Source organism: Austrofundulus limnaeus, unplaced genomic scaffold (assembly GCF_001266775.1).
Source record: "Austrofundulus limnaeus strain Quisiro unplaced genomic scaffold, Austrofundulus_limnaeus-1.0 Scaffold1, whole genome shotgun sequence".
Taxonomy (NCBI): Eukaryota; Metazoa; Chordata; class Actinopteri; order Cyprinodontiformes; family Rivulidae; genus Austrofundulus; species Austrofundulus limnaeus.
The window spans coordinates 9,599,345-9,620,650 of NW_013952403.1; the positions used below are offsets into that span (position 1 = coordinate 9,599,345).

General features: G+C 40.0%; 1 protein-coding gene across 1 annotated transcript; it reads right to left on the bottom strand.

Annotated features, from left to right (window-relative positions):
* Window positions 1-902: 902 nt before the first annotated feature.
* atp7a (ATPase copper transporting alpha) lies at window positions 903-20,555 on the bottom strand. Its single transcript, XM_014008803.1, has 23 exons — window positions 20,276-20,555; window positions 19,799-19,929; window positions 15,217-15,721; window positions 12,357-13,091; window positions 11,992-12,204; window positions 11,740-11,903; window positions 11,383-11,544; window positions 11,170-11,246; window positions 8,917-9,139; window positions 8,610-8,843; window positions 8,409-8,500; window positions 8,132-8,259; window positions 6,436-6,590; window positions 6,211-6,345; window positions 5,933-6,127; window positions 4,560-4,742; window positions 4,258-4,471; window positions 4,028-4,174; window positions 3,803-3,945; window positions 3,449-3,652; window positions 2,512-2,629; window positions 2,336-2,438; window positions 903-2,250 (listed from the first exon to the last, which is right to left on the bottom strand). The coding sequence occupies exons 2-23, from the start codon at window positions 19,916-19,918 to the stop codon at window positions 1,977-1,979; spliced, it is 4,524 nt and encodes a 1,507-aa protein (XP_013864257.1). The 5' UTR covers window positions 19,919-19,929; window positions 20,276-20,555; the 3' UTR covers window positions 903-1,976.
* Between the last annotated feature and the right edge of the window lie 751 nt (window positions 20,556-21,306).

Here is a 21,306-nt window from a genome sequence, read left to right on the forward strand (position 1 = left end):
TTTGTGACTTTTAACATTTTATTTGAATTGTTCTTTCAAGTGTGAACTTGGAACTTTTTTTCTGTGACACGTTTTAGCTCTGCGGGTTTCAGGAATGTTTGATGTGGGGATGTCTTTCTTTGTGCCGTTTCCAGATGAGTCAGTTTGAACTTTTTCTTTTGTTCTGCTGGTGTATCAAACTGTAACAGAGTCCCACATGTCAGAAACATCACCAAATGTTTATAAATCAGGGATTATTATAAGCATCATTTAAAGAAAAGGAAGTTAAATGTTTTAAATGACCAGGAATATTCTGAAATACAAAGGTTTACATGATGAGAATCCATCAGAAGCTTTGTGACCGCTCATCCTTTCAGGGGGTTTCATGTCAGTCAAGTGTTTGTTTCTAAAGCTGTAACCTCTTCACGCATCTTTGTCAAAATAACTTTGAACTGTCGGTGTTTCCAGGAAGACGTATCGTACTCGTTCCTCGCCATTTCGGGGCAAAGTTAAACCGTTTCTTGTGTTGGAGGTGACTGAATGTAGCGATACTCTTCGTCCCCGGGTTTTAAAGGTGTGTAATGTGTAGACAAGCACAATGTTTTAATGACATGAAAAAAAATGCTGCACCTTTTTTTAAAACTTGCTCAGTTTACTGACCACAGTAATCAACAAGAGAAGGAAAAAACTTCAGCCTGGGAAGAAATATTTTAATTCTAATCTTTAACTGCATTTTAACGAGGAAATTGTTAAATTATCTTCTTGATAAAGAGGCAGAATTGAAGAAGCACAAACCAACAGCTCGCATTGATTCAAAGAATATTTGAAGTACTGTAACAAAAACTGTATGTGATTGTTTTGCAGTATTCTGGGGTGATGTAATGTTAATAAATGGATGAAATAAAAGTTGATCTAAACCTCAGTTTGTTGCTCATCAGCACCACCTTGTGGTCACAGCATGACGTTACAAACACGTTTTTATTCAAAGGCACAAAATGTTCAGAGAAACACAAACTGCACACAGATCTGTTGACCTGTTTACAAAGACACCGCACGAAAATGAGATTTCACTGCGCTCAGCGAGACACCATCGCTACAGAACAGATCTTTTTACAATCAAACTGACAAAACAGACTTTTTTTTTCCTAAATGTGACCCTATGGTTTAAAAACGGTGCAAAAAAGACAGCAAGACAGTTCTGCGACGAGCCTAATCTCTTTTGCTTTGATTATACAAAGTGATTTTGTAACCAAGCTACATATTTCATCAGAGCAGGTTTGGTCGATCGGTTCCTGCCGTAATTCAAGTGCGTTCACAGAAATCCTTCAAACGAAACAAAAAGAAGCAGAAGAACTGGCAGACCTGCGTTAGTACAACACGTGAACATAAACACTTCAGTTTGGCCTCTTCACGGTCAAACGCAACGCCGTACAATCGGTATCAGCGCCTTGAGTTACAAACGAGTAATAGTCGCATCGACAAAGTGCAGAAACCGGACGTCTCATTTCGAGCGTTGACCTTCGCTCACAGTTTGCGAACAAGAAGCTTCAGAGTCTGTTTGGTGCGATCTTTGGAATGTGTCGGCACTTGTGGGTAACAGTGTTTACAGCTCGCTCCGCTGCGTTTTACATCTTTTACTGCTTGTTTTAAGGCTGCTTCCATTCGTTTTCAATCACATTAATACACATTTTGGTGCAGTTTAAAATTTAAAATGGACATTTGGATTCAACAATTAAATTCTTTGAGAGGATATACAAATAAAAGTAGATAAATATTATAAATAGTCTGAAGAATAATTATTCAGCAGTGTTTTTTTTCCCCCTTTTAAAGGAAGTTTAGTTAAAACTCTGAAGTGTTCTGCTGGGGCGCAGAGGTTTAAAAGTCTTTGGATTCGGGACGTTTCTGTTCAGCAGATGGACCGGACCAATACTCATCGTAACGTTTTCACTGGGTCCGGTCCTGACTGCGGTTACTGTGATAAGAGTCTTTACTGGCGCTCAGCAGAACTCCTCCTCGCACAGCGTCCCCTCCACCAGCAGCGAGTGCTTGTCGGGCTCGTTGAGCACCAGGCTGTTGAGCGAGTGTTTGTCGGAGCGCAGCGAGTTGATGGAGGCCCGGCTGTAGTTCACGATGCGGTCCAGCAGGCTGAGTCTGGGGGAAGGACGGCGCACGTCTCCCATGCCGATGTGGACGCTGATGTCAGACAAGCTGCCCTGTGGTCTGCGGTTCCCAAACTTGGCCTCCAGCTTCTCAGCGGTGGGCTTAGTGTAACTGCAGGAGGGAAAAATAAATAAAAATTAACACAACAAAGAGGTGCAGAAAAACAGCATTCGGATACATCAAAGCATCTGGCTACCATTTGAGGAGAAGAGAGGATAAAACGACAGAGACAGAGGACAGCGCCATCGCAGCAGAGCCCATCCACGGCTGCAGCACCAGACCCAGGGGAAGAAACACACCTGCAGAAATGAAAACCTCAGCACTGGTTTCCTCTAAATGCTCCTGGTGATGAAATGTCTCTGTAGAGCCTACCAGCAGCGATGGGAATTCCAACCAGGTTGTAGATAAGAGCAAAGATAAAGTTGATCCTTATCCTTTTCACAGTCTTTTTAGAGAGGTCGATACTGCCGACGACATCCAGTAAATCATTCTGCAAACACAAGTTCTGACACTGAATACAACTCATAACAAAAATAAAACCTAAAGATAAATATATTTCTGTAGCCTGGTAAAAACCAGACCCTGTCCTTCACTTTGCTTCGTACGAGGGTCTGGACTTTCTGCTATTGAGAAGCGATTTCTTGCAGGAGGCGTGGCCTCTGCTGAAGCGTGTGTGTGTTGCTGTGAAGGAAGCTAAGCTAAGAAGCTAACCAGAAATCGCGTGTGCTGTAAACAACCCTACTGAGAGGAGAAAAGTACCGAYRRGAACGAGACGACTGTAAATGAGAGCTGCTGCTTTGTCAGACAAATTTTTTTTTAATTTGGAAGCCTTATCAACACGGACTGGCTTCAGTCACTTCCTCCACTGCCGTATGTTAAACTAACTAGCAGACACTGAGCAGAAATTCAACGTCATTCAAAACTCCTCCTTCTGTTTGTTGATTGGCCCAGGTAAAATAAACTACAAGCAGACATTGTGCAGAAAATTGACGTTCTGTTCTGATTGTTTTGGCTAAAAACCTGCCAGCGAAATCCTTGTCTATGGGAGAAATCCCAGACAGAGCAGAGAAGCTAAACTACAATTGAGCGGAGCTGCGTAGAAAGGCAAGGGCCAGGCTAATATTTCTGCCACTAAATCCCCAATTCTTCCCCTCAATGAACAGGTTTCTCTCAACTTAAGAGGCTGTAATCAGGCTCGTTTGTTGTGTGGCTAACAATAACTCCTAATCAGTAAAGATCAACGCTCGGTTTTAATGTGAAATCATGCATCCATAAAACATGTGTATGCTAGAATCGTTTTTATTCTTACCCTGATCAGCACCACATCTGCTGCCTCTATGGCAACATCTGTCCCGGTTCCTATGGCGATGCCGATGTCAGCCATGGCCAGAGCGGGCGAGTCGTTCACCCCGTCCCCCACCATGGCCACTCGTATTCCAGTCTGCTGCAGCTGCTCCACTTTGGCCACCTTGTGGGAGGGCAGCACCTCTGCAAACACCTTCCTGATGCCCACCTGTTGGAACACAACCAAATAAAATGAACTAACTGAAGGATGTAAATAAACTCAGACAGTATGATGGTGTTGTGGTGTACCTCTGTGCTGAAATATAAAGATAATACGTCTGTATGAAAAAAGTGTAATGGGTTTATCGTGTTTGTTTACCTGAGCAGCGATGGCTCGAGCCGTCTTGCTGTTGTCTCCGGTCATCAGAACCACTTCCAGCCCCATGCTGGTCAGCGTGTCCACCGCCAGCTTAGCCTCGGGTTTCACTGTGTCGGCTATGGCTATCATCGCACACAGCTCATCTAAACACACAAAGAGAAAAGGTAAAAGTGTGATTTCTTCTAGTAGCATAAATGACTGAATGTAGTGTGAAACATCACTCACTGTCTACAGCTACTAGAACAGCTGTGCGGCCTCTGCGCTCGTGTTCCACCATGGCTTCGTTGACCTCTGCGTCGACGTGGAGGCAGTTTCTTTTCATCCACTCCCTGTTGCCGATCAGGACGACATAACTGGCTGTCTGAACCAAGCCTGATGGAGACAGGAAATAAAAAGTGACTCAAGTAAACCTTTATTTATATCTGAAATAAGACGGGTTGAAGTCTTCGACACACTTAGCGGCTGCGGGTCCATGATGAGAGGATGGGAGCTGCTGGCCGTCAGAGTGTCACTGATCTGGACGAGGACGCTGTTGCGCTGGTTGTTGTCCTCGCTGTCGCTGTCCAGCTGCCTCAGCAGGGTCTCCGTGCTGCTGACCTGACACCGGATGCCGCAGCCCGGCACTGCCTGGAAGTCTGTGCACGTGCCGAGGGATTCTGTGCAGAGTTCCTGCACGCAGGAAGTAATCGAGCGTCTCGGGGTCAGAGCGGCACTTTGCAGGATTTGTAAGTGGGTCAAATCTCATGTTGCCACCGACCTGTTTACAGTATCTGGTGATGGCTGCTCCCAGTGGGTGCTCGCTGTTGTTTTCAGCTGTGCCGACAATGGCCAGCAGGCGGGAGCGAGTCATCTTATTCCCCTGCACCACCATCTTGACCTGGACGACCTTTGGAGCACCGTAGGTGATGGTCCCCGTCTTGTCAAACACCACCGATCGAACCTGCATGGAACAATCATTTGTTTTACTTCTGGAAGCTCTAAAAGTGTTATTTTGGTTCAGGGCAGCTAATTTAAGTTTTACAACAGTATAATAGGCTGTCTACTCTTAGTTATACTAATTTAATGACCACACTCCTTGACTTCCTGCCTGCCCTGCTGGAGGGAAATGTCTACCTCAAACTGGTATAAAGGGAGAGAATAAAATATCTTAATAAACACATAATTGAAATATTTTGTACATATATTCTTTAAAGAGTCTTCTGCTGAGATATATTGAGAATTTTATGCTTGCATGCATCTTTTGAATGTAAGCACGGCAACAATTGTTGCCGCTAGTATAACACATAGACAGAGCTACGCTAGCTGTCAAAGGTTTAACTGTTTATTTTATTTATCTTATAGGGTTTTTTCCATTCAGATTAAAACCATCAGATGTTTTAAATCTTTTAGACCTGAAAGAACCCCAAAATGATGTGAGCTACATCAGGGGGTCATGACTTTGTTTTAAGTATTGTATTTGTTTAGCATAGTAATTTTATTAACTAAAATGTGTTAAATAATATTATAATCTCACTGACAAACCAGCTGTTGACAATAAGAACAGAACAAAAGGAATCAAACTGCTCTCCTAAATAACATTTCAATATATTTTTTATAAGTAATATTTTTAATTAATGATTGAAAAACAGATTCAATTTTATGAGAATAATTTAAAATATTCATTAGATTTAAATTTTAGGTTTTTGCCTTTTTTCCTCACCTTATCCCCTCCAGCTTTCTGAGGACCCCATAATGCTCCCTGGCGACCCCCTAGGAGGCCGTGGCCCCCACTTTAAAAAACGCTGTGCTACATTGCAGTCATTCCTAATGTTGAACTTGTACCCATGCCTTGTTATAACATGTTATGCATGTTATTGTTATTTATATTTTTCATGTGTGTAATAGGTCAGAATAAAGGATTTGTGTCAATATAGACTACACTGTTTCCCTTGCAGAGTACAAAACCTACATTTTCACTAACACAATCAACATAAAATGAAAAAAAAAAATCATAAATATTATGTCTTAGGGAGGTCTAAGGAATGAAGAGTATGAAGTTATTTTGCAAGGAAAAATTTGGGATTAAATGTGTTAAATAAGACTTTCAGAAAGATTATTAGTTGTTTTTGTAGAGCATCGTCACTAACGCACCTTGTGTGCCATCTCAAGAGGCTCTCCTCCCTTTATCAAGATGCCGTTTTGAGCTCCGACCCCTGTGCCCACCATGACAGCGGTCGGGGTTGCCAGGCCAAGAGAGCAGGGGCAGGCGATGCACAAAACTGTAATGGAGGCCTGGAAGGCAAATCTGATCACTGCCTCTGCTTCGCAAATGCTTTTATCGTAACCCTGAAAGGAGGGAGGAAAGATCTGTGAGGTTTTAACTCTTTATAGGAACAGAGTAAGATGTGGGGGAAAAAACAGGAACTCACAGGAAAGATGCGCTCCACGAGACTGAAGTCTAAAAACCCAATGATGATCCAGGCGATCAGCGTCAGCACAGAAATGCCAACGATGAAAGGCACAAAGTAGCCGCTGATCTTATCTGCATACTGCTGAATAGGAGCCTAAAATACACCACGCAAATAACTATTACACCTACGCAGCGTATAACGCTCAGTTTATAAACACAGGACGGATGTTTCAGCATCGCTCACCTTAGAAATCTGAGCCGCCTCCACGAGTTTAACGATCTGAGACAGGGTGGTGTCCTGCCCAACGTGAGTGGCGCTGACGAGCAGAGAGCCGTTCTGGTTTATGGAGCCGGCGATCACCGAGCTCCCGGGCTTTTTTGTCACTGGCATGGCCTCGCCTGGAACGACAGAGTAACAACCGATCAGAACGAAAACAAACAAAACGTGAGAGACGAAAACAAACTGGAACAGGTCAAACAACCAAAGACTGGGTTAAGGGTGAGAACAACACACAGACACTTATTTGGTCAACATACTGTGAGCTCAGCAGAAACAGACAACGTTAACGGTTAAATTGTGAAATTTTAGCTTCTCAAATGAACAAAACCCTCAAAGGTCGACAAACAGACTGACAATGAAGTTGTGGTTAAGAAAAACAATAGCAAAGGTGTTTATCCTTTTCATCATAATGCTGCTGTTCACATTCTGGTTAGTGATTGTTTGGATCTTTAGAAGTAGGGTTCTGTGGAGAGGTTATGAACAATTAATATCTAACCTGCAATCGAAGCAATCTCATTTTGTAGCAGTTCAAATAAACATTACACAGCAGAAATATAAAACTCCTCTACAAACTGATTCCCAGGCTGCACCAGAAGTGCTACTGCTAGCATATACTGCTATTTACAGTTGAAAATAACCACATAATTCTATGTAAATAACTGTAATGTGAGATTTACAGCAGTGTTTTATAGCAAAGCATTTAAAACTTGAAATTAATTGTTTTAAGATAGAATTACTTAGCACTTTGAGATTTTTTCTAATGAAAAGTGTTACAAATTAAATTATTATTATTATTATTTGTTTGTTTGTTTGTTTATTTTTTAAAATATAATTATTATAAGTAAATCACTCCGATGGGCCGTTAGCTTCTCATTCCAGTCAGAAATAACAATTTACCTCCGCAAACTGAGGCCATTCAAGAAGCTATAAAACAGTATTTTACTTGTTGTAGACAACATTTTAAAAAAGCTTCATTCAAACAAACCCAAAGATCCTGTTAGCAGGATGAGTACAAACTGATTCTTCCTGAATCAGCTCATACACAGCAAAAAATGCCCACCTAACCAAGTTTTAAAATCTTGTAACGGTAGTTAACCAAGGCTGTGCAACTTCTGGTTGCCACACTCTTATCCAGCCAAAAAGTCTTTTTGATCTTGTTTTGAGACTGATTTAGTAAACAAGAACTGATTGTGTAAGAATAATCATCTTGTTTTCAGAATGTGTAAGATTATTTGTGTTTTTAGTCTGAAATTTTGACTAAAATTAAGTAAAAAAAATTCTGCCAATGGAGTAAGAAAATTTTACTTGTTAAGATTCTTAAAATACTTGATTTGATTCAGTTTTTTCTTATTTCAAGAATCTTACCAAGTAAATTTTTCTTACTCCATTGGCAGAATTTTCTTTACTTAATTTTAGTCCAATTTTCAGACTAGCAAGACAAATAATCTTACACATTCTGAAAACAAGATTATTATTCTTACACAATCAGTTCTTGTTAAGTAAATGAGTCTCAAAACTTGATCAAAAAGACTTTTTGGCTGATATAAGATTTTAAAACTTGGTAAGATGGACAGTTTTTGCAGTGTAACATTAAACAGCTCACCATAAATAGTGAAACCGAACTTTTCATCACCACCTAATAGTAATTAGTTCAACAAACCTGTGATGAGAGACTCGTCAGCCATCGAATGTCCCTCAACGACCCTCCCATCAACTGGGAACTTCCCTCCGGGGACGACTTTCACCACATCGCCTCTCTGCACCAGCTCAACATCCACCTGCTCCTCGCTGGAACACAATCAAACTGTTCAGCTGTACTGTGGATATCATTGTTAGATTTAAATGTGATGGACATAAACTGTCAATCGTCTTTCATTTTACATGTGCTGCACTCTAAAGTCAACTATGTGAGAGGTTAGGGTGAAAGCAAAGATTACCTGAGAATGCTATTGTTGTTGCCGAGAGTGACGACCGTCGCCTCTGTAGCTTGTAAAGACATCAGCTTGGACAAAGCCTCAGATGTTTTACTCTGGAAGGCAGCACACAAACATTACATTCCTCTAATGCAGAGTATTGAGGTAAAAGATTTAAAAAGTTGACTAAAAGCAGCAGGAATCATTAAACGTGAGGAGCTGAACCTTAGCGATCTGCTCCAGCCAGCGTCCCAGAGAGATGAAGACGAAGAGCATGGGAGGCGTGTCGAAGAACGTGATGGGGTTGATTTTTGCTTTCTCCACCATGGCCACCAACAGGACGACACACGAGTAGCTGAAGGCTATGGTGGTGGCCAAAACGATCAGCACGTCCATGTTGGCCGACTTGTGTTTCAGAGCTTTGAAGGCTTGTACGTAGAAGTAACGACCGCCAATGAACTGAGGAGAAAAAATAAAGCCTCTACATCGGTTCTTACTTCCCAGTGCTCCGTGTTTAATCCCTGTCATTTACCTGTACAGGTACGCAGAAAAGGAAAGACAGGAGATTCATGATGGAGAGGCCCGGGAGCAGCTGGGTCTCCAGGAACATGGAGGAGTGGTAATGATTGCGGTCCTCCATCGTGGCGTTGTGGTGATGAGCAACGCTCATTTGGTGGTCCATGACAATCATGTAGACCATCATGCCCATCACAGGTATGCAGAAGAACAAACTCACAAAGAAGGATTTCCTCCACCTTAAAATGTCAAGTTTAGTTTTTATTTTGAAACCAAATTTGATTCAAAAGAGAAACAAATTGTTGACTGTAATATCAGAAAAAATGAAAACAACCAGTGTGTAAGAAGGTGCTCTAGAATTTAAAGCAGTGAAGAAAACTAAAAATTAGTCATTTTAACATCTCTAATATTTTGTGGAGAGCAATGGACCCACTTAAGAGGCCTCCGCTCATATGGATTCTATATTTATCCCCACTAACCATAACCATAATGTCTCTAACAGTATTGGGCACAACTCCGCTAATCCACTTGTACAGTATTTTCTATTAAATTTTCTAGGGCACATTCAAAAAAAGAAAAAAAAAAAAAAGAAAAAAACAAAAAACAAACGAGTGCCTGTGCAGCACATTGTCCTTATTGGCACATGGTGGATGTTAATACAGCGGGTAAAATAAGTATTGAACACGTCACCATTTTTCTCAGTAAATATATTATTAGAGGTGCTAATGACATGAAATTTTCACCAGATGTTGGTAACAACCCAAGTGATCCATACATACAAAGAAATCAAACCATAAATGTCCAGAAATGAAGTTTATGTAAGTAATGCACTGAACCACCATGGCCTGTATGCACGCTCACCACGAAAGACTCCACTGCTGAAGAAACAGCATGTTGAAGCTCCTTTAAAGTTTGCTGCACAACATTTAAACAAGCCTGTGTAATACTGGGAGAATATAGTCTGGTCAGATGAGACCAACATTGAACTGTTTGGATGCCAGAATACACATCATGTTTGGAGGTCAAATGGCACTGCACATCAGCCCAAAAACACCATACCAACAGTGAAGTTTGGAGGTGGGAACATCATGGCGTGGGGCTGTTTTTCAGCATATGGTACTGGCAAACTTCAAATAATTGAAGGAAGGATGAGTGGAAAAATGTACAGAGACATTCTTGATAAAAATCTGCTTCCATCTACCAGGATGATGAAGATGAAACGTGGCTGGACATTTCAGCAAGACAATGAGCCCAAACACAAAGCCAAGGAAACTCTCAGTTGGTTTCAGAGAAAGAAACTAAAGCTGCTGGAATGGCCCAGCCAATCACCTGACCTGAATCCAACAGAAAATCTATGGAAAGAACTGAAGATCAGAGTTCATAGAAGAGGTCCACGAAACCTTCAAGATTTGAAGACTGTTTGTGTGGAAGAATGGGCCAAAATCACACCTGAGCAATGCATGCCACTAGTTTCTCCATACAGGAGGCGTCTTGAAGCTGTCATTAACAACAAAGGCTTTTGTACAAAGTATTAGATAAATTTCAGTAAGTGTGTTCAATACTTTTTCCCTGTGCCATTCCACTTTATTACAAATAACTTCATTTCTGGACAGTTATGGTTTGATTTCTTTGTATGTATGGATCACTTGGGTTGTTACCAACATCTGGTGAAAATTTCATGTCATTAGCACCTGTAGTAATATATTTACTGAGAAAAATGGTGACGTGTTCAATACTTATTTTACCCGCTGTATATTAAATATTAGCAGTTTAGCTTCTGCCAGTTTTTCTGTCTGTGTAGTATCTTAGCAGTAGCGGAGCTAAATAATTTGTGTGGCGGTTTAGGGGTTAGTGACGCTAACATTTTGGTTAGCATTGGTCTGTAAGGTGTTTCAAGTTAAAATCAACACAAAGCACAGGAGATAAAGGAGACAATGACTTTCTGCAGATAGACCAGTCACAATAACAAATTTTGCTGGAAGATTTAAACTATTGCAATAAAAACAATATTATTTGGAAACTGTTTTAAACTAATGCAATAATAAAACTGAAGACGCTCCTCTAGTTAAATGCCTGCTCATGGGGCTCTCGTGCTATAGAGGTTACGAGAACGTGCACTCCCTGAAGCTGACTAAATAAAGGACTAATTTATTGTGCGATTAACTGATTTATGACTTATCACAACAGAGGTATTTCACACTGCTTCAAATCATTTTAAAATCAAAACATAAAGTTGTAAAAATAATAGAAAAGAAAAACACGTCCTTACTGTCGTATCTCTTTGCTGTGGTCCAGGTGGCTCGCAGTTCTGTCCCTCTTTACCAAAGATGCTTCATATCCCATTTTCTACAAACAACAAGCTGCAGATCAGACCTCAGGATTGTGTGATTAAAAACTAAATTATGTTTTCTGTAATCCATAACTCAGTTGAAGTTAAACAACTAGGGAACTTGAACAACATAACTAGAGAAAAAGACAATACCTCAATCAGCTTGATGATGTCTCGCGGCCCTATAATTTCGGAGTCGAACTTGATGTGGGCCTTGTTTGTGGCCAGGGCAACAGAGGCGTATTTGATCCCTTTTTCTTTCACTAGGCTGGATTCAATTTTGTGAACACAAGAGGCACACGTCATCCCCCTGACCTGAAAGAAGGTGAGGAGTCATAAAAGGAGGAATTCTTTGTTGTAAGTATACTTGAATCTTATTCTGGAACACAAAAGCTTCTTCATGGATTATACTTGTAGGACCTACTAAACAACGGTGCATGCATGTTGTGGTTTAATTTCCCTTTGGGATTAATAAAGTATTTTTGAACTGAATTACCATTACTGACTCACCACAAGCTCTAGGTTTCCATCCAAGCCTTCGTAATCCTCCATCACCGAGGCGGTGAAGCCCAGCTCTTTTATACACTCAGCGATCTTCAAAGGGTCAATGACTTTAGGATTATAGCGGACCTCTGCTTTACCAGCCATAAGTGCGACCAGAACAGAAGAAATACCTGAAAGATGAGATTTCCTTTGAGTCTTCAGCAACAGCAATAAAGATAAAGTAAAAAAAATATATGATCAAATGATAAATCTACAAACCATGTTCATTTTTAAGGTTTCTTTCTATGTTTGCCACACAAGAAGCACAGGTCATCCCTCCAACCTGGATGTAGCATTTTGAAGGCGTGTCTCCAGTGGGCCCCTGTAGGATTTTGTTGCGACAATCGTCGTCTAACTCCTTCTCGTGAACACGTGCTAGGCCTGGAGATCTTGAAAAACTGTGTTCTTCCACAGGCAGCAGAGAATTGGTCTCTGTTTTAAAGAGAGAGTCACATGTAAGAAGTCACAAGGTTTTTTCTCTCCCAAGTTACAATGACTTTGTGGGAACAACTATTAGATGAGTAGAAGAATATCAATGAAATAATAGAAGTAATTGAAATTGCTCTACTACCACACCGTCTTACCAGGTAGAGTTGCGTCAAAGCCCATGTCGTCTATGGCCTTTCTCAGCTCTTCTGGTGAGGTCAAGAGAGGATCATACTCAAAGGTCCCCTGATGATCCACCAGAGAGACCCGGGTCGACAACACCCCCTTCTTTTGGGAGATCATAGCTTCGATAGACTGGACACAGGAGTTGCACGTCATTCCTTCAATGTGAATATTAACGACAGAACTCAGAGGTTGGGTAAAGCAGAGCTGTGATGCGGACGAAGCAGTTGGAGGTGATGTAGACGCCACACTGGGAGCACAAGAATCCCAGGGTTCAGTCTTAAAGTTACCCGGAGGCAGCGCTTCGATGGCCCTCTGCAGCTCAGGGACAGAGATCCTCTGAGGATCGTAGCAGATGGAGGCCTTCTCTTTCTCCAGAAAGACCTCCACTGCCGAAACGCCGGGCAGCTTTGAGACATTGTCTTGAATATTGACCACACACGAGCGGCAGTGCATGCCTTTTACCCTGAGCATGACAAGGTGTGTGTCTATAAAGATTTCTGTCTCCTCTAGTGTTTCTGACGGTGAAGACGCTGTTGGTGTTTGGGAATCGGCAAAACATTCGATTTGTCTGGGAGACAGCTGCAGGGGGCGGGGCTTGGACTTCACAGAGGCCTTAAAGCCGGCCACAGCAATCTGGTCAATAATGGTTTGGACAGTGATGAGGTAAGGCAGGTAAACGACTGTAGCTTCCTGAGAGTCTAAAACCACTGTGGAGAGAAAAGAAACAACAAATTTAACACAAAAAAAACAAACAAAAAACAACTTATTTTACAATTTTATATTAGAGAAAAAACAAATGTGCTTAATACATTTACACAAGCAAGTTACTTCATTCTTGCTTTAGATTTTTTTTCTGCCCTGTGAGGCTTTCCTTTTATGAACTAATAGAGCCCAGAAACTCAACCTGGACGTTTCAGCAACAGGTTAAAAATATAGAAACCATACAGACCAAAATATTTAGACTCCTAAAATTCAGCACAACCTAAGAACAAGGGGCCTCATCCAAGAACCATTCGTGCAAACAGATTTGTTCTTTAAGTTGTGCGTACGAGTGATTGAGGAGAATTTGTTGCATTCACCAATTTTCTCGTATTCTAAGTTTTTTTCAAATACAAACAAAATTCACGTGTGGTGCAGACCTGTCGTATATTTTATGAGCAGTCAGTCTGCTGTTATCCAGATGGACTCTCTCATTAATAACTTTATATTTCATTATTTTGAAGATATTTCGAGTTGAAAATAAATCACACTCCATAATTATGTTGACAAGAGGCTGTTCTGTTTGAATTGGAATTAAAATTTTAAATGTAATAATGTAGACTAACGACATAATTTGATTAAATTAAATCTATTAACGCTGTTTATAACACTACAATATTATGAAGATCTCAAACTACAAACCAGTTTAGAGACATTTTAAAATGGGCGGTGGAGCGACTGCTCTTCTTCTGAATAAACAAAAACTATGTAACACAGTTGTTTACACTTACATTAAAAATATTTGACCAAAGGAAAACAGGAGCAGGACTAGAGATAGATATGATTTAGATTTTTGTTTCTGTGACTGTATACGACCCACAGGAGACACGACATTAACAGCAGTCATAATTACATTCCTCGGCTTTAGCAGCTCCTTTAATTCCACAGCTGACGCTGCTAAAAATGACAGATTTTCTTTTCTGTATCTCTGAGAACAGGACTTCAATCTCCAAACTCGTAAAATTCTTCTTTTTACTTTGCAATGTCATTTATGCATGGACATTTCCTGGTATGTGGGGCAGGAAACGTAGCATTATATGGTGTTTTTAGGGTGGTAATTATGCTAATCACCTCTCCTTGTACCTGCATACGCATTCATCAGTTTACGCTCCTCATTTACACACTTTTCCTGAAGATAGAAGAGTTTGTTGAATCAGACGTGGCATGTTCATACAAACCCTTCATACGAACAAAGTAAGAGAAATTTAGGATAATACGAACACGTTCTTTGTCCATTGATCTCTGAGTGACTGTTAGAGCTGTTCAGCTTAGCTTAAAGCTGACAAGAAATTATCAATAAAACCTCTTTCTATTATATACGTTTAAACCTTTTGTCTACTTGATTGTAGGGCAATACAAAAGGCCAAGTGTTTGTATTTTTAAAACATCTGCAGCATTTTTTTAGACCAGCATACTGTAATATAGACATCAGGCATCATTTTTTACACTGTCCCCTCAGGCTGCATTAGAATACTGAGGTTCAAATAGTCCACATACAATCTAATCCTCAGGTTTCACAGAACTTCCACTGAACTGACTGAGATTTGTTCTCAACTCAGTTTCATCAGGGTAATCATTTATTTGCTCAGTTTTGGCTTGAAACAACACTTAGCTTTCATTTACTGAAAGGTATGTGGTGTGACTGCAGTTTATTAAACAGTAATGTACATTGCTGTAGTTATCCCAACATATGCAAAAACATTTACATAAAGTAACACTAATACTGCTTTTTATTTTTCATTTTAATAAAAGGAAATGTATAATCATAATGTATATTTTGTTGGTTAGTTTAAAATAATAAAACGTGAGCTGGCTGCACATACGCTCACTGTAAAGACAACAACATATCTGGTTTCAGCAAACATCCTATCAGCCTACATGCAACTCCTTCCAACAGAAGCAGTGAAAGCTTTTGTGAGTCACAGTAAAACCCTACAAAGAAGTCTCCGAAGACACAATGACACACGACACCAATAATCTGAGGAGGACAAAGCAGCAGCTGTGCTCAAACTTTCCTATAGCTTTGGTAATGTAGTTATATAGGATTAAAAAGCTGCTGAGTTTATTAAATACCTCTAATCTTTTCGATTCCTTTCAGTTTCCCAATCTTCCCTTCGATAGTGGTAGTGCAAGAGTGACAGGTCATTCCATCTATGCATAACTTCAGAATTGCAGCTCTGTCCTCCGCAGTGTCCGACGGAGACAATTTAAGGCCCTTCTCTGCGGGGCAGTCTGGAGTTTGGATCTCTACAAGTCTCGCTCCATCCACCACCTCCCTCAGCTGCTGTACGGAGGTCAGAGAAGGAATGAAAGTGACAGCGAGCCCCGTCTGTGGCGGGCTCTCTCGGACATCCAGCACTCCTTGAATCTGCGACAGTTTTTCCAAAGCTTCCCGTTGGGCTGCTGGCGTCAAGCCAGACGTGGGGATCAGGTGGGTTTCTGTTGACACTGGAGTGGCTGTGCTGCTCTCTGGTACACTGGACTCGAAGCCCATGCACCCGATGCACTCTGCCAGAGAGCCGGGGCTCTGTTGACTCGGGTCAAAAATGACAGCAGCACTTTGCTGATCTAAGGACACCTACAAAACAAAAATTACAAGTTAAAGGAACGCAGTGTGAAAATATGCTGATTCAATGTGAGAAAAAAAACCAGTATAGACAAAAAGTTCTGCATGGAGGCAAAACATTTGGTTTGACTGATGAGAAAAGCAAACATTTGAAATAAAGATATCAAAGGTAGCTTTCTGTTTCTAATAATCAGATGAAGTCCTCAAGGTAGTTTCCCCACTGGACTGCGACTGTTTATTAATTAGACTCAACAGTGCAAAAACATTTATTTATCTTCAATTTACAAAAACGTACAAAAAATAAAAGAAAAACAATAAAGGTTTAATTCCTTCTTGCGCAACTATTCGTACATTATACCTATACATATTTCTCCAACAAATTAACCTTTATCATTCTCTTAAACAGGGGTCCCCATAACTTTTCCCTTCTCTGGTGGGGGGCTGGAGTCAGTTTGTAACAGAAAAAGTGTGACTATTGCAGGAGTGCCTAAATGTAAAAATTTATTGTTTTCCAGAAAACATAATCAAATAACCCTCTCTGGGTTCTTCACAGGATGTACTCTGCTGAGCTAACAGTCCACTTTTTAGCTTTGAGAGTTTGTTTGCTCGCATTTGGCCTTGCAAGCTACCATACTTGTCTTTGTGACGGGATTCATAGTGACGCCGCAGATTATATTCTCTGAATACCACCACCGCCTCTTGACAGATGAACAAAAAAATAATCGTTTGTCCACTGCAGCTTAAATGCCCTGCATTCTGAATCAATTTTTCTCTTACCTAATCTTTTCGCCATTATTCCATTCTCTCTTTGAGAGGGGCGGGTTTAGGACTTTTTTTCTGGGGCTAACTAATAATAGTTAATAATGAAAATAGTTCATAACTAAGGAGCATTTTATTGCAAAAGTCCAACTTTATAATCAAATATAAATACACATATATGAAAAAAAAACTAAATGCTCTCTGGTATTGTTCTGGGGGCCGGACCAAATGGGGAGGCGGGCCGGATTCGGCCCGCAGGCCGTAGTTTGGGGAGCACTGCTCTTAAATATACATATTGATCTGGCATTTTTAATGTCATCCTCCAGATTATTCCATAATCTTATACCTTAGACTGAAGTACTCTGTTCCTTTAAACTGGTTCTATCTTTAGGTCTCACAAACATTTCTATGCCCTTCAAATTGTATCGACTCACTCTTTTAACAAAATGTAATTGGATGTTTGAAGGTAATGTGTTTTTATGAGCCCTATACATAACTGATAAAATACTATAAATCAATTAAATCATACAATTTCAATAACTTCAACTGATGGAACAATGAATTTGATGGGTGACTAACGTTTTCTGGTGATATTTCTTACAGCTCTTTTCTGTAAAATAAAAACAGGATTTGTTATTGTTTTACACACTTTTCACCAAACATCAACAAAATAATAAGTGTGGAGCAATTATTGCATTATACAACATAAACAGTGCTTTATCATTGAATATGTCCTTAACTTTGTACAATAATGCAATGATTTGGCTATTTTTGTTCTTAAATTATTTTTATGAGGTCTCCATGTCAGTTTTTCATCAATGATGACACCAAGAAACATCACCTCACTGACTCTACAGATCTCAATACCATCGACTCTAAATGGAACATCGACAGTTTTCTTTCTATTACTAAATATCATATAATTAGTCTTATCTAAATTTAATGATAATTTATTAAGTTTAAACCAAGTTTGTATTTTCACAAATTCTGTTTGCATCATTTCTAACATCTGTTCTATATTTTTACCAAAACAAAAAAAAAGTATCATCTGCAAATAAAACACATTTGAAAAACCCTTACACATTCACTAAATCACATGTAATGCTGCGTTCACACCGAACGCGATTTCAGCTTCAAAATCGCATCCAACGCTTCATGTTGGACGCTTGTGCACTTTGAGGTCAGACGCAGGTCAGCTCTTGAAGCGCTGCACGGCAAGAGCCTCCCCGCCCCTCCCTCCTCTGTCGGGCTCTGTTTAATGTCGGATGAGGAAGTGGCTTTGTTTTATTTACAGAGAGCAAGAGCATGTCACGTTCATCAGATAATTAATTTATAATTAATTCACCAGATAATTCAGAGACATTCTGAGTTTCATCACCCAGGAGCTGCAGGAGAGGCTCACAGCTCGCTTTCAGGACTATTTTTGTCCCGAGTCCAGTCTGATGAGCCCCTGCCACGCATTGGAGCGGATATCTCCTGTCAGAACACCGACTGCAGGCACTCGATTTCAGCTAAAGAGCTCCTCTCTGTCTGTTTCGGGTTAGTGGACATCATTCAGCAAACTGTCCCGTCGGGAAATATGTCTCTACGTCACACAGTGGAGTCTCTCTGATTGGTTGACGCGGCGCATCGAGCTGCAAAAGTTCAGATTTTCTAACTTCAGCGATTTGCGCCTCAGCACGTCGAACGTTCAGATCGTTCAAATCGCGCTACTCTAATCGCGCTGCTCTAATCGCGCTTGAGGCGCCGCAGCACTTCCCGACGCTGATTGAAGCGCGTCCACCATAGACTTTGTATGTAAACCTGATGCTCCTGATGCTGAAATCACGTTTGGTGTGAAAGCGCCATTAAATAAATAACTTTGGTCCAAGTACAGAACCTTGAGGAACAGTTGAAGTCTCCAAATTCTGAGAGTTTGCAGCCGAGCAGCCAGTGACTTGCGAGTTATTAAAAACCACAACTTGTATCTGTGAACGTCTTGCAAAACTGTGTTCTAGGTCAGCAGCTGGCACCCTCATATTTACAATTAAATACACTAGAGTACACTTTTGACATGAAGATTTACACATTCCTAATATTATTTTTAATATTAATGATCACTTATTCATCAGCATGCTTTTTAGTTCTTTTAGTTCTGTGTTAGTTCCCGTGCTAAAGTTCAGCTCTAGAAAAACAGACAGGTTTGAGATGCCTGTAGCGACTCTGAATTTATTGTAAGATAAAATGTCAAAATAATTTTTTGGACACGCTCTAAGTCGAGTAACAAGACTGTAAGTCTTTGTGACTCACTCAAGAAAAGTTAGAAGACTTTCAAACTCTTCAGGTAATACTGGAGAAGCTTATCAATTCAATCTTGAATTTCTGCAAACTCTTACTGCAAGTTCAAAGATTATTTTGAGAAAAGGCCAAAATAACATTTCCTCTTTCCTGGCTCACATGACCATCTCATGTCCTTTCATTTCTATTATTGACATTTTACGGCCCGACTGTGCATCTATCTGTTCTCAGCAATAAACTTGGGAGACATAAAAAAGGTGAAACGTGTTTGTGGCCTTGGGAAGCTTATAGCTTGCTCCGTCAGCATGATGATCCTCATGTCTGCTTCTTGAGCAAGAAAAGAAACATGTGACAAGCAGAAGGGATCACCTGATTTTGAAATAAGTAAAAAAAAAAATAACAGTGAAAGCAGTGAAAGAATTCGTTGCTGCTTACTGATTTTAAAGTTTCAGGTGTTTATTTTATAGAACAATACAAAGAGAGAGCGAGAGAGTATTCAAACCAAAAAGAAAAAAATATATAATAATAATCAATTTACTCCTTGCAGATAATTTCTAGACACATTGACAAAATGATCCAGGCACTAAATTCCCTTAAGATGCAAACATTTCCAGAGGGTACAGAGTACTTATCGACCTGCTGTCACAGTCCTGCAAAGGGCAGAGAACTACTGGGAACACACAATTACATTAGCTTCTCATTCAAAATTGGCCTGGGGGGTAAACATGCAATGAAACAAAACAGCAGACCACCACTCGTGCAATTAAGCCGTGTCACGTGGTCCACTGATGTCAGTCCACTTTAAATCAAGCCATCATGTCCTGAGGCTGCAATATTGATTAACTTCTTTGAAGGACAGAAATGTTTAGTTAATAAAATAATGTTCATACCTCAGTCTTGACAAGATTATCCTCTTTATATTAAAGACAAAGTTACAATATCGACTGTAATCACTGTTCTTACAGTGGAAAAGCCAAGCGAAACATTTTCAGCAGTCTCATCAAAACAGACAACAGGTCTAAGTTAGACTTTTTATTTAAAATTAGTTGTTACCTTTATGTGTATCACCCCATCCAGAGACCCAATCTGATGCTCTATGGACTGGACACAGGAGCCACAAGTCATTCCCTTAACGTTAAGGGAAACTGAGCACAGATTGACTTTGTGTGTCATGTCTGTGTTTCCTAAAAAGAACAAGAAGACAACCATTGTCTTAAAGAATGAAAAGGACCTAACCCAAGATTAGTAACAGCAGAGTAACTACATACAATTACACTATTCTTTGGTTTTCTATGGGTTAGCTATGAAGTCATTTTAAAATTTTTTATTTTATCCTAAACTAAGGTTTACATGCCAGTTTAGCTAGTTCAATAATTTGCTATAAGTGTCATTTATTTGCTGTTTAACTAAAAAAAAAAACAACAACAATCGTATCACATTCAACAAGACATATTCCAAGGTTTCACATGATGGGGGGGGGGTTAAATCAGCCTAATAAATAAGTGAACATAAAAAGCTGTAAACTCTTACCTCTCTCCCCCTGAAATAAAAACAACTCCTTAGCTAAAGGCTAACAACGTCCACCCTCAGTTTGAGTGGCTATCTTAGGCTAACAAGCTAGTTAGCATCTTCTCTTCCCCCCCAGCGCCGTACAGTCAGCAGAGAAAACACAAAGCGACATGGTGCCGAACGCTTAGCATAAAAAACAATAATGATTTTAGTTCCCTCGAACTGCCTTTAATATAAAAAAAACACCCCCTTTTCTGTTTTTTTAACCAGCCGACGTGACTGCTGACTGCTCTGTGGTGCGTCAGCTTCGAGGGGCGGAGCTTGTTGGTTCAACTGTTGCCCTGAGTTTATTCTTAAAGGCTGCACTTCCTCTTCGTAATGTCCACCTACAACAAAAAGCACATTAAGTGAACTATTTTAAAGATATTTAATATATTAAGTGTAGTTTCTGGTATATTTACAGCATTATGTTGTCCAATTGTTGATTCAGGGCCTAACTACAGAATTTGCGTTAGCCTACCAGATTAAACTCAGGGATAAAACACATTTTTATTTCTGAAGCCCTCCTCGTCGCCCCTTTCCCTCACTTGCTCTTTAACCTGCTCGCCAGTAAGGAACAAATTTGAGGGAACATTACATCAAGTTCCACCTTTAAACGCTCTTTTTTGAGAATGTTAGTCAATACACAGGTGCTGTTCATAAAACTAGAATATCATGAAAAAGTTGACTTATTTCAGTAATTACATTCAAAAAGTGAAACCTGTATATTATATTCATTCATTACATACAGACTGATATATTTCAAATGTTATTTCTTTTAATTTTGATGATTATATTATCTCAGAAAATTAGAATATTGTGAAAAGGTTCAATATTAAAGACACCTGGTGCCACAATCCAATCAACTTATTAACTCAAAACACCTGTAAAGGCCTTTAAATGGTCTCTCAGTCTACTTCTGTAGGCCACAGAATCATAGGGAAGACTGTCGACTTAACATGTCCTGATGTACTGTATCTCGGTAATACAGGTAGAAAAATCAAAAGGAAAAA

Excerpts from the sequence above, each read along its gene's own strand:
- atp7a (XM_014008803.1), bottom strand. The coding sequence starts at position 19,918 with ATGACACACAAAGTCAATCTGTGCTCAGTTTCCCTTAACGTTAAGGGA. Across the intron at positions 12,205-12,356 it reads CTTTGACGCAACTCTACCTG|AGACCAATTCTCTGCTGCCT; the intron begins GTAAGACGGTGT and ends TCTTTAAAACAG. Across the intron at positions 2,251-2,335 it reads TCCTCTCTTCTCCTCAAATG|TTACACTAAGCCCACCGCTG; the intron begins GTAGCCAGATGC and ends TCCCTCCTGCAG.